Consider the following 13,670-nt stretch of genomic DNA (forward strand, 5'->3'; position numbering starts at 1 on the left):
TCTGCAGACGGTGGGCATTGTGGTGCTGGTGTTCGCCTCCATCAAGCTGCTGCACTTTCTGGGCCTCATCAACTTCTCAGAGGGTAAAGAAAAGTCAAATCAGCTGTTTTGTGGTGCTACTTCTGCATGGATCTTATGGATCTTACGGATCTTATGATCTTGTGCTTATGGGGCTCAACTTCTCATAGTGTGAACAAAGTAAAATGGACTATTTTGTGGTGCTAATTCTGCATGTGTCTGTAACTTCTCAGGCTCATCAACTTCTCGTAGTAAAAATGTCTGTCTTTCGGTGCGACTTCTGCATGGGACTCATATGCATGTCAAGGAAAAGCCCGTCTAATTAGAGCGGCCACTTTAAAGCTGGCTAACGCTTTAATCCCTATCGCGGCGGCAGTCTCATTAAGTAAAGCAGAGGTGCATTGTAAGCAGTTTGGACGAGCGCACACCTCAGCTCCCCTAATTAGTCTGGACAATCACAAAAAAAAGGCACATTTATAATTAGGATGAGTATGCGTAATGCAATAGTGCACACATGGGAGCTGTGTTGTTACAATCTCTTTGCACAGACGATATCAGTATTCCAGACGTCTTGCAGAAAATCAAACAGGCTGACGGGCTCCTCGTGCAAAATATTGACAAGAAAGATCGTTTTACAATTAAGTGAGCGGCTACACTGTCACAGATGGCTGATAAAGGCTTAGAATCACTTTTTTAGGCCACTTTTGGAAGCCTTGCCACTAATTCCACTTTTTTTCCAAGGCTTGAAAAGAAGTAACCACCCTTAACTAAATGGGAACATGAGAAATGACCTTATTGGCCTGAAATGAGTCATTTTCAGACCTTTCTGTAGGCCATATATTATGGTCAATAAAGTAAAACTTGAGAGCAAATGTTACAAAAAAGTCCCCACAAATGCTTATAACACATATACTATATGTCTTATATTGAAATATAAGACACACCTGAATATAAAAATACTTTCTACACCAATTTCTGGAAAACCAATTGGTTGGTTTGCTTCTATAAATCTCTAGACCTTGAATATAAGACCCCCCTCTTCCGTGTGTTCAAGACCTATATTTAGCGTGGGACGTTTGGTGCAATCTACTGCTTGGTTTGCATGTAAAAACCACAAATATAAGACAACACAAATATTTTCCAGGGGGAAAAACATATTTGGGTCAATGTAGTAAACTATAAGATGCCCTTGAATAAAAGACGACCCCTTATTTTTCAAGTCATTGTTGGAAAACAAAACACCAGTTGATCAGTTTCCATGAATGACGAGGCTCCAAATACAAGACAACCTGACCGGTCAATACTGTTATAACACCCCCACAAAAAAAAAACAGAAATCATCATCATATATACCTTAATATAAATCACCCATGAATATATGACGATCCCAGTCTTTTCGGGAAAAAATATATAACAGTCGTTTTGATTTGCTTGACTTGAATATAAGATGACTCTCTATTCATTAAAAAAAGACCCCACAAATGCTCATAAGCATACCTAACATATTGACCTGAATATAAAACGCTGCTGAATATGAAAAGATCATCTTTCTGACATTTTTCTGACTTCATGAATGGTAATAAACTTTTTTCATATATTTAATTATTTTAAATTATTATGTATTATTATTTATTATTTATTTATTATTAATTATTTTAATTATTAATTATTTTAATTATTTATTTATTATTTATTATTTTAATTATTTATTTATTATTAATTATTATATTAGAAATTACACATTTTTGTGTATTGCATTTTTCTATACAACTCATAGTAATAAGAGTGGAAAATAAATATATTTTTATATAAAGCATTTAAATTTTAATTAAAAATGTATATAATTTTTCCATAAAGTGTGGGAGGGGCTTCTTTATGTTATGTCTAACCCTAAATGCAGCGATCCCCCCCCCCCCCCCCCCCCCCCAAACCTGCACTGTGCTTGAGCTGATTCAGCCAACTCAGCCCCATCCATCATTTTAATCTGCAAGAACAACAAAAACAAAATGAAGATGTGGGTGGGCTGGGGGGTTGGGTTGTGGGGGGGTGTACATCTTGGTTGCAAGTAGCATGACATTGGTTTAAAGAGACAAGAAGTAAGCGGCCCGATTAGCCTTTTGGCTATTTTCCTCAACTAATGTGGTGATTTGATTGACCTTTTTTGCTGGTGTGCCCCCCCCCCCCCCCTCCTCCCCGGGAGACAGCAGGAGGATGGGTGGGGGTGTTTGGACTGAGCGCGATTGCTAATGGCTCACAGCTCATATATGGCCGAAATCAATAGGCACGTATGTGGACAAAAGTAATAGGACACCTGGTCATTGTATTTACTGCAAAGGTGTGAAAACTTTAGTTTCCCTCCACCAGGCACTCTAATTAGCCACAGGAAACCTGGTGATGGCTATTTTCCGTAAAGAAGGTGGACGACACGTTCTCATGCATAATGCAAAGTCGTTACACGTCACCTTCTGGAAAAGTGTCCAAAGAGAAAGTGGGACACACTGGGTGGACGTGCTGATGTGTCCCCCTGTTTATTATATTTGTTGTGTAATGAAACCAGTCATTTCTTAAACGCATCATATCATTTTTAATCTACTACAAGGGAATGCATAGAGGATCTTTGACTTGCATTGTTTGCAGTACATCTTAGTTGTCTTGTTTTGCAGTAGGGAACATTTTTAAAAAATGCAGTTTTCCTTTAAAAACAGCAGAGATTCCTGCCATGCAGAAAATCTTTGACAAGTAATTTTTGCAGTAGGTCCTCAAACAGAAGAGTGCTCCTGTCATACAGAAGATCTTTGACACTACTGTCATATACTGTAGAGGACATTTGACTGATTTTTTCTTTGAAGGTCATACTGTAAATTTTAAAAAAGTGTACTCTGCTGTTTTTAAGGACCCACTGGACCTAAGGACCTAAAACAAAATCTAGTCAAAGATCCTCCATAAAGATGCAATGATGCAACTGCACACTAATAGAAGTCACTGCAGTGTTAAGCCGTAAAAATGCATTTGATGAGAGGTCTGCATGGATCTTTTACATGTACAGTAAAACTTAGGAACCAAGGAAAACCTCATTATATAAACATTTCAGAATACAAAGGAAATTTGCTTCAAAGAAATTTCTGTCTTTCACAAAAAAACATTCACAAAAATCCCAAGTGCCACCCCAAAATTGCAGCGGTCACAGCAAAAGTAAAAAAAAAATTGTGTCAAAGTGAAAGTTGGGCCTTGAAATGTTTCTTTTCACAAAAAGCTTTTTTTTTGTTGGGAGCTGAAATTTTCCTGAAACATACCCATGTTCTAATTTGTCGACCCACCAACTATATGTGGTTTCTTAAGTTTTTATTATTTGCCGTTTTATTATTATATTTATTTATTTATTACTGATTGATTTTTTTTATTCTTGATTTGTTTATTTATTTTTCATCTTATTTTGTGTAGAAAAATAAAAAGTAAGATATTTGAGAAAATGTTTTATCAGAGCGTTTCTTGTAGAAAATCAAAACCAAAGCAAAGTTCATTAATTTTTCTGTTTTTTTTTTTTTTGTTGAAAAAACCTGATGCGGCCCAGTCTCGCCCCGACCCTAGCTCCAGTGGCCCCCAAGTAAACTGAGTTTGAGATCCCTGGTTCAAATGCTGCCCACCCCTGCATAGTTGCATATAGCCACTGGATGGAAAGAAATTGCGGTCTTTCACAAAAAAAAACATTCACAAAAATCCCAAATGACCCCCCAAAATTGCAGCGGTCACAGCAAAAGTAAAAAGTGAAAGTTGGGCCATGAAATGTTTCTTTTCACAAAAAACTTTTTTTGTTGGGAGCTGAAATTGTCCTGAAACCTACCTATGTTCTACTGCTGATTGCTAAAGAACGGAAAAAGGTAGAAGAAAAGCTTTTTTTTCTGATGAAAGACTCGTCGATTTTTTTCTTTAGGTAGGTTGCATGTTTTTACAACCATAGAACACTCCCTGTCTGCCTTTTACAAATCTGTCCAAATCATCTAAAATGGCCTAAACTGAAGGGGTTAACCTTTGGAAAAATGGCTAGGATAGAATGCACTCCTGTCAAGAGGATATTTAACAAGTGTTTTGGCAGTCGGCCCATAAAAACAGCGCAGCGCTCCTGTCGTATCAACAAAATGAATGACATGAGACAATATTACATGCACTCTTGCTGTGTTGTCTCTTCCTTTTTCCCTAAGCCATTTTTTTGCAAGCTGCAGGCACTTTTATTAAATATCAGCGCTGACATATGGGCTTATTTGTGTTCTGCTTGTGTATCTACCTCCCTCATGCTTGCTGTGCTGTTATCTGATTGTAAAAAAAAAAATAATACGCCGTGGGGCCGTATTGTGAGTCAATAAAACAAAAAGTAATCCAAAATTCTATTTTCCATGCAGGGTGCATCTTCTGTCGTTTTTTTTCCCCCCTCCATGAATTGTGACAATTGATAAAATTTCAGAGTATTTAATAGAAATGTCCATCAATACGACCATATCGTTATCTTCACTTCAAAGCCAGCAGTTTCGCGTCCGGCCTAAAAGAGTGATGAAAGACGCAGCGACACCGCTCTTGGAGATTGGAGATTTTCTTTTTTTTAATGTTTTTTTTTTTTTAGATGTGTGAAACAAGTGCCGCGATAACAGATACTACTCAGCAGCACATAAATATTAGCCTCTGAAAAAATCCAAAATGAACCTCGTCCAATCTGCTTCTCTAAGCTGACCTTTAAGAGGGATGGATGAGTTCAAATTGTACATTGAAAGCATGATGCATTCAGGGATGAAGGGAATTATTAGATCTATATTGTTACCGTATATGGAAATGAGCAGGCCTGTGCTGTATAAAGACTAGGGTACGCGGTTGTGTCGCATTTGGGGATAAGATCATGTGATGGGTGGCGTTCAGGTGCTTGCGAGCAACAGCTTTAATGTTGTGCCAGTTTTGTGTTGCTTATGGAACACATGGAATTGAGTGGATGTGGAAACACAAGGATGTGATTATATTTAATTGGCCTTTTCCAGGACTTTCTTCCGTTTTTCAACTGGCGGCGCTACAGTATTAGAGGTTATAAAACACTACATATTGCTTTTGGCATACGTTTGCAAATGGTTTAAAATGGTGTCGTTGTGGGGCCAAAAGGTGTACACCAGGGGTCTCCCAACATGTGGCCCGTGGGCCAAATGTGGCCCGCAGGACACTAGTTTGAGGCCCCCGCCTTGATATGAAAGTTTAATTTTAGTGCGGCCCGCGCAAGTTTGATATGGATGCTGTATGGTATCATGTACCCAGAAAAAATTATTACGTTTGATTAATGTTCATGTTAAAGGTTAAATAACTGTTAATAGTTATCCTCCCTATCCGTGTGGAAGTGGTAAGTTTTTGGCTATTTAAGTTTAAAGGAAATAACTTGAAGGCTACCGTTTAGGTCGCTAGCTCTCTAGTTTGCGAGTTAGCATGTGTCTCAAGACCCTGCAGTTGCGCAATATGTTAATAGAAAAATAAGTAAATAAAAAAAGTATAAATGTGACTATAGTTGTGTTTTGTCATGTCTACAGGGCTCTAATAATGCTTTGTTCATTTTAATCTGAAAAAAATAATTTGTCTACCCACCAACTATATGTGGTTTCTTAAGTTTTGCTGTTTTATTATTATTATTATTATATTTATTTATTACTGATTGATAGATTTTCTTTATTCTTGATTTGTTTATTTATTTTCCATCTTATTTTGTGCAGAAAAATAAAAATTAAGATATTTGAGAACAGTGGAATGTTTTATCAGAGCTTTTATTGTAGAAAATCAGAACCAAAGCACTGAAAAAGTTTGTATATTTTTCTGTTTTTAATAAATGCGTTCTTTTTTTTGGGAAAAAACCTGATGCGGCCCAGCCTTGCCCAGACCCTAGCTCCAGTGGCCCCCAGGTAAATTGAGTTTGAGACCCCTGGTGTACATGCATGCTCCCAGGTTGAGGGAACCACTCCATTTAAGGTCAGCGTGCGTTGACATACAACCGCAGGCTGCCTATGATTGATGATTTCTAGCTAATATTCTCACTTTCACTGATGAAGACTTTTTAGTTTTCTTGCTGTCGTCGGCAAACCTCAGCGTGCCTTGCTCCCATGTTAATTATGTTTTTGCTGAGGTATTTGTCTCGTGTTTATGACCCCATAGGTGAGTCCTTCAATCTTAATAAGTTCAGGCTGTATTGTGTTGTTTAAAGTGGGGAAAAAAGGGATAAAGCAGTGCTTGTTGATGGGAATTAGACATTATTATTCCTGTCGTGCAGTCTACAAGGTAGTGTTTCTGGAAGAAGGCAAGAGTGCAGCATGTATAATCACAAGGGATGGGCATTTCTTTTTTCTAATATTTTTAATGCCAAAATATATACATATCTGATATAATTGATACGGCACGTTCATTCATTCATTCATTAATTTTCTTCTTCACGAGCGTCGCGGGGGTGCTGGAGCCTATCCCAGCAGTCTTTGGGAGGGAGGCAGGGTACACCCTGGACTGGTCGCCAGCCAATCACAGGGCACATATAGACAAACAACCATTCACACTCACATTCATACCTATGGACAATTTGGAGTCGCCAAAGATATTAGGTACACCCGCACCTAATATACTAGTATTAATTTCACACAAAATATTGGATTTTATTTTTCTCTTAAAATCATATTAATTTGGTGATAATTTCTAAATATGTCATAATACAGGTAAAATGTACTGTAGAAAGACCACAATTTCTGCATCTTTATGTCTTTATGCTTAATTGATAATGCTTTTTTATGTAGTGTTGGGATTTCACCCTTCTTTCGGCAGCCATTGAATGTACCACAGTTCTATGCTATGCTAGACAGAGCACTGGCTTCAACAAGCAAAATGGCATCAAACTCGCAGGTGAAAAGTAGAAATTCAGTTTTCAATTTAATGGTCAATCTCTTAGACACAAGAAGTACCTTGTCTCTGCACCATTTGGCTGTAGTGTTTTTGTATCCTTGTTTAAACCTATGGCTCCTGTGGTAGTATTTTACTCCTTGTAATCCTCCATGAACCCAATATTGATTTACACTATTCCATAGCGGCAAAGAGATCAGTAGCAAACAGGAAACACAGCATTTCTGCCAAGGACATTGGCTGTAGATCATTGTCAATCAATCAAAATGCAGAACACAATGTGGCTGCCGGCTGCTGAGGTTCAGCTCACAAAAGTATCCAACACCCACTACTGGTAGAAGTACTAAAAACAATAACACACATAAAACAGAGCAGTGATAGATCAATTTAATACACCACAAGGATGCAAAAAACAATGCACATTCATACACTGAGCGTAAATATGCAGAATTGAAATTACAGTCAAAATATCAGATACAGGCAGCATAAATATGATAAATTGATTATAATGCCCATCCCTACTACTGTGTATATTGGACTGTGTAAGTGTGATAAAGGGACTTCATTCTTCAGGACAACAGCCCACTAAAGATTACATGACGGTCCATCATGGAAGCCCCCAGAAGAGCAAAACAGACATGATTGTCTCCCAACTAACTCATCATAATTAAGAGTCTTCCAGGCCACTGCTTTTTTGTCCTTGAGCTTGCCACAGCTGGCTCCCTGCGGTGCACCCGAGCTTCCAAATAAAGCCGTCACACTGTTGACGTTTGCTCGTGTGTATCCAAAAAAATCCACATCTGTCTGAAGTACACACACAAGGAAGAGGAGGCGACCATCACGCTCGTTCCATGGTGCAAATGATGCTATCCGTTATTCCACTCCTCCTCGCCGCCAACTTTGAATACATTTGGCAACGTTTTGATTGTGAGACACGTGCGTCCAAAGAATAACAATAAAAATTGATGAAAATGTTTTTTTTTTTTTTTTTTTACATTTTCATAACCAGATTGACATTTTGGTAGCTTTATGAGGCAATTTTGTTCAGATATGTAATTGCTGCCATTGCATCTTTTTAATTGGCCAGTCATTGGCTGCTTCTCAGCTGCCAAAGGGCTAATTAAAGGAGTTCATAACTTTTTGTATGTTTTCTTGGACTAAAACGACATGGGAGTTTTTTCTAGCTACATGTGGAAGACCAATGATATCAATAGGAGTAATATAAGCAGCAGTAGTAGTAGTGGCACCCAAAATAGTAGGTACACATTCAGCCAAAGTACAGCTATCCCTCTTTTATAACGGTTAATTAGTTCTATTTATTGTTTATGCTACAGGGACTCGGTGAGCCAATGTTAGCCTCTCATTTATTTCTTAAAAACGTAATTATTTCAAATTCAGTGAGGAAGAAGGACAAAATAAGAAGTCACAAACCTACCACTTCCACACTGAATGGGAGGATAACCTTTTTTTAGTTAAGTTAGGGTAATGAAAATGTGTTGACTACTAATTGAATCTAGAAGCTTGTGCCTGAATGCAAAATTAGGTCAGAGGATCATGTTGTGCTGACCTACTGAGTGACTTTTAAATAAGTCATGTGACCTAGTGATGTCACACACACACACACTGCTTTGTCTACAGGTGTAGCTTTACACCTGTATCCACCCTCTCTTAGCCTTTAACCTCCCCAGCTGCCCTATTTTGCCCTTTAAAAGCAACCCATGTGCTGTTGTCCTGAAGAAGTGACCTCCTCGCATGCTCTCGCTCTCTCTCCGAGCTGATGGCGTCCCATTGCCGTAGTAACCACCTCACTACTTCCTACTTCCTCCAGGTTACCCCCCGCCGCCACTGCTTGTCTACAGGCGTGGGGTGAGGGCTCGCCTCATGAGGCTGCTCCCGTGCTCCACGGTCAAAAAGTCATCTAGCAGTGTTCAAAGCAAGTGCGATGGTTTGTTGTTGTTACTAAACTACAGAGAGTGCCAGAGCCGTGGTCTGTATTTGTTCAATATTTTTTAAAAATATGGTACATTTTTTAAATAATTTTCCTGAATTAAATAATACATTTAAAGAATACAAATAATTTAATAACAATTGTTTTTTTTGTTTGTTTTAGCATTGAGCTTTTCCAGCAGTCTGCTACTGTTGATTGTAAGGCGTTGGACCAATTTAACTTGCAATTCCACATTTTTCCACTTCCACCGACAATGTTGGGAAGTACTTGAAGGGAAAATGTGGGTGGTTTTTGGCAGTTCAGAGATGGGATGGTTGCACGGATTATTCCATGGTCTGCATTTTCCAACTGTTAGCTTTCCAACGGTGCCACTCACTTCCTTCTAAGACATCAGGAATTCTCCAAACTGGGATTTTGTGTAGATTACCGTCCAGCTTCTTCCATAAAGGGAAAAGGTGGCATCAACTTGGAATGTGGTGTTTCATTTCTTCAAGTGGACGACGCACCACGGTGATATTTAGACAATGTGACAAAATATGATATGGTGACATGTTGCTCTTGCAGACAGCGTTGAAGATGAGCTGGAGCTCTCTGCTGTCCGCCACCGCCCCGAGGGACTGGGACAGCTGGAGGCACAGACACGATTCTCCCGCAAGGAGCTTCAGATCCTGTACCGCGGCTTTAAGAGCGTAAGTGGCACCTGGCGCTGCCCCCCATCCCCCTAGTGCTTACAGCCACCAGGGGGCCATATTTGCTCTGCTACATATCATCTTGTGATACAAGCTCATTTTAGCCGCCGGGATCGAACATTTCTCTTAAGGAAGTCTGCAAAATAACGTCAGCCTTTTTTAATACAGCGTGCTCTTAACACAAGCTGGCATCCTGATGAGAAATGGAGCCCTTTTGTCCTTGCCGAGATAAATAAGGCGCCGGGAACGGGCAGAATGAGGTCATTTGTCTGCACTGACTGCAGCTCAGGCGACCAGAAAAGACCCCTGTCCCGGGTCAAAATGGACTTCCCCATTGAAATATTACAAAAAAAACTTTTTTTGAGATTAAAATGTGATTTCCTTTCACACTTCCTTATCTCTTTGAGGCGTATTCCGGGAAGGAATTTCACGCCTTGTGGTTTCTGTGTTCACGGATGAGCAAATGTTACAAGCATATCTAATCAAATACTTTTTTTCTTGCCTTTATACTCCGCAGTAATGCATTTGCCACTAAGTAATAAGAATAATCGCAAGTGTTGATCTTGAATGGTCCGGTCTCTTTAAATTGAATGGCCATTTTAATAGATTTTATATGTTGCTACAACACTAAATACTAGGTTGGTGGGACTGTTCTACCAACCTAGTATGTTAGCATGCTAATACCTTGCTTAATAGTGCGTATACTTATGAAAATGGCAAAAATACTAATTAGCATTAAAATACTAATGTTAGCAATAAAAATAGCAAGCTAACATCTACCATGACAACGTTAAGTGTCTGCTTATGTTCATGTTCACAAAAAGTGCAAGAAAATGTTAATGTGCTAATGCTACATGCCAATCTTGTCATATGACCTTGTATAATAGTGTGTTCATGTGTGTATGAAAATGGCCGAAAATGTTAGTATGACAATGTTAACATGCTAACATTAGCATTAAGTGTCTGCTTAAGTTTATATTCAACAAAATTGCAAAAACCATAGTATGCTAACGTTAACTTGCTGGGAATGCTAACATTTAACTTAATAGTTTACCTATGAAAATAGCTAAAAATGCCAGTATGTCAACACCGAGCATAATAGTCAACCTATGAAAATGGCTAAAAATGCTAGTATGCTAATTTTAGCATGCTCGGCAATACTAACATTAGCATGCTAACACCTAGCATAATAGTGTCTACTGATGAAAATTATGTTGTAAATTGTAATTTGTAATGTTCCTAAAAACCACAAGATGGCAGCCTATGCTAAGCTAACTTCACGCAAATTAATTTATCTGTAATCAAATAACCACGATAAAGGAGGGATGACTATGTGAAAAATGTATATACTCAATGTACAATTTCTGTATCATGTCTTGCAGGAATGCCCGAGTGGAGTAGTCAATGAAGACACCTTCAAGGATATTTACTCCCAGTTCTTCCCACAAGGAGGTTTGTCCCAGTTTTAGCTATCACTATCACGTCAAAATCCTGAAAAAAAATGTGACGCGGATCACTGCCCATTTCTGTCTTATCTTTGATGCTTTTCTCTCTCTCCGCAGACGCATCAACGTACGCTCATTTCCTGTTCAACGCCTTCGACACGGATCACAACGGCTCCGTGAGTTTCGAGGTAAGCTGGATGCTGTCACCCCTTTTTTGGTGCAAAGAATTCCATCTGATGTCAAATGTCCTTCAGGATTTTGTTATGGGTCTTTCCATTCTCCTGCGAGGCACCATTCAGGAAAAACTCAACTGGGCGTTCAACCTTTACGACATCAACAAAGATGGTTATATCACTAAAGAGGTAGGCCCTCCATTGAAAGACATGGCCTCTTAGAGCTGGATGATGAGCTGGGAAGACTTTATTGTCCTGCAGGAGATGCTGGACATCATGAAGGCCATCTATGACATGATGGGAAAGTGTACGTACCCAGTACTCAAAGAGGAGACGCCACGTCAGCATGTAGAAATATTCTTTCAGGCAAGTGTACCAATGCAAGTGTATTTTTGGGGGGGGAACGTAAAGGACTCTGAAGTAGAGACGAGACGGGACATCAGACCTGGGGGAATCTGAACCAGTAGCAAAGGCTCCACAGTGGTAGGCTCCACTGTGCCAATAAAAATAACAAAAACAAGAGAGCAAGATCAAAAGCTAGTGTCTTCTCGTGATTAATTTCTAGTATTAATCAGCGGTGATACTAGTAATATTACTAGTAATATACTAGTATATTAGGTGCGGGTGTACCTAATATCTTGGGAGCACTTGGGAGCACAAACTGTTTTGAGTGTACCAAATGTTTTACATATTTACACTTAATAACGTACCGTATCGGGCGGCATGGCGGTCTAGTGGTTAGCGCGCAGACCTCACAGCTAGGAGGACCAGGGTTCAATTCCACCCAATACTCCGGTTTCCTCCCACATTCCAAAAACATGCTAGGTTAATTCGAGACTCCAAATTGTCCATAGGTATGAATGTGAGTGTGAATGGTTGTTTGTCTATATGTGCCCTGTGATTGGCTGGCGACCAGTCCAGGGTGTACCCCGCCTCTCGCCCAAAGACAGCTGGGATAGGCTCCAGCACCCCCACGACCCTTGTAAGGAAAAAGCAGTAGAGAATGAATGAATGAATGAATAATCAGCGGTGCATGGCTAAAGCTAACCACCCATGTCTCTACTGAATCACTCAACCACGCTCTCTGCTGGTGTAAACATGTCATTACACTATCATAATTACATTGGTAAGGTTCAATTAATGTTGTCACTTTTTGATGTCACTACCCCCCACCCCGGATTTTTTTTTTTCTGATTGTTCCTGCCTTTTCTCCTAACAGAAGATGGACAAGAATAAAGACGGAGTGGTCACTATTGACGAGTTCATCGACTGCTGCCAAAATGTAAGTTGGGACACGGCCATCACATGTAATGTACACACAGATGATTGATTTTGACTCTCTAAACGCCATATTTGTTTTTGTCTCTAGGATGAAAACATCATGCGATCAATGCATCTCTTTGAAAATGTCCTTTAAATCCGTGAAAGTGAAATTTTTTGGGACTCGTGTACAGCGTGCTATGCAGGTTTATGCGTTTTATTAAATAAAATAATTGTTGTTCCTTACTGTGGGCCACCAGGAGGAGGAGCTGTGGTGACACTCTTGGAAGCGTCAATCGGTTTTACTTACTTCCTGCCAGGTGACATCACTGTGACTTTTTGAGAAAAAAAACATCATTCCATCCAATGAAGAATGTTCCATAGTGTCTCCACTTCTCTTAGTGGATACATGTATATATTTAGTATAGATACATGATGGAAAGAATCAGGAGTGTACCCGCCAACGAGGAGGTGACATCCACACAAGCACACAAGTAGCTTCTATTCAATTTATGTAGAATATTTGACAACACAGATGCTTTTTAAGTGTATTTTCTTTCTCGAGAAAAATTAAGTTATTTAATGTATATGGTGTTATGCTCCTTGTACAAAACAGGTCATCCGTGCAGTATTAAAAGAACATTTGTGGGTTTGTTTGTGCGACTTTTAGCAGTTGCTCTGCAAGTATGTGGACTTTCATTTTATTTTTCTGAAAAATATTCCCGAAGAATGTAGTATTTATCATTTTTATTATACCACGTGCTCATCATCACTTCTGAAATTCGACTGGATGACGCTTATTTCTACATTTATGTATATATAAAACACCACATTAAAACAAATAATAAATATATTTCTTGTTTACTGTATTTTTTTCATTTTTATTTTAATCTAGAGTCATGAAAGATATAAAACACAGTAATGAACGACTGTAAGAATTAAATAAAACTAATAAGAATGAACGTTAAAGCATTAGCACCCTTTCCATATCAATAATAGGACCACTGTACTGCTTAGTTATTACTGTTGCTGAAGCAACCTGGCACTTACGTGGACTGTAGAGTTAAGAGTTCACTGATTTTTTGTCTTTGAACTCTACACATGTCCTGACTGTGTGTGTTTGTGTTTGTGTGTGTGTGGCTGAGTGCAGAAAGGACAGTTGATTTTGCTGATGTTGTTTTGGTGTGTTGGAGACTGTTGATGGACCATCTTGTCATCCTGATAGATATCATAATAG

General features: G+C 39.0%; 1 protein-coding gene across 2 annotated transcripts in view; it reads left to right on the forward strand.

Annotated features, from left to right (window-relative positions):
- kcnip4a (potassium voltage-gated channel interacting protein 4a) overlaps positions 1-13,270 on the forward strand; it is a 52,489-nt gene extending 39,219 nt beyond the window's left edge. The window contains exons 2-9 of one of the 2 annotated variants that reach the window (XM_058068360.1): positions 8,747-8,863; positions 9,431-9,555; positions 10,938-11,007; positions 11,118-11,188; positions 11,255-11,362; positions 11,435-11,539; positions 12,393-12,455; positions 12,543-13,270. In XM_058068360.1, the coding sequence (XP_057924343.1) occupies positions 8,747-8,863; positions 9,431-9,555; positions 10,938-11,007; positions 11,118-11,188; positions 11,255-11,362; positions 11,435-11,539; positions 12,393-12,455; positions 12,543-12,590 (707 nt within the window). In that variant the 3' untranslated portion in view covers positions 12,591-13,270. The remainder of the gene's footprint in view (positions 1-8,746; positions 8,864-9,430; positions 9,556-10,937; positions 11,008-11,117; positions 11,189-11,254; positions 11,363-11,434; positions 11,540-12,392; positions 12,456-12,542) is intronic. The other variant, XM_058068361.1, reaches the window with a different exon arrangement.
- Positions 13,271-13,670: the final 400 nt, after the last annotated feature.

This window comes from Doryrhamphus excisus, chromosome 3, assembly GCF_030265055.1.
Source record: "Doryrhamphus excisus isolate RoL2022-K1 chromosome 3, RoL_Dexc_1.0, whole genome shotgun sequence".
Classification (NCBI taxonomy): domain Eukaryota; kingdom Metazoa; phylum Chordata; class Actinopteri; order Syngnathiformes; family Syngnathidae; genus Doryrhamphus; species Doryrhamphus excisus.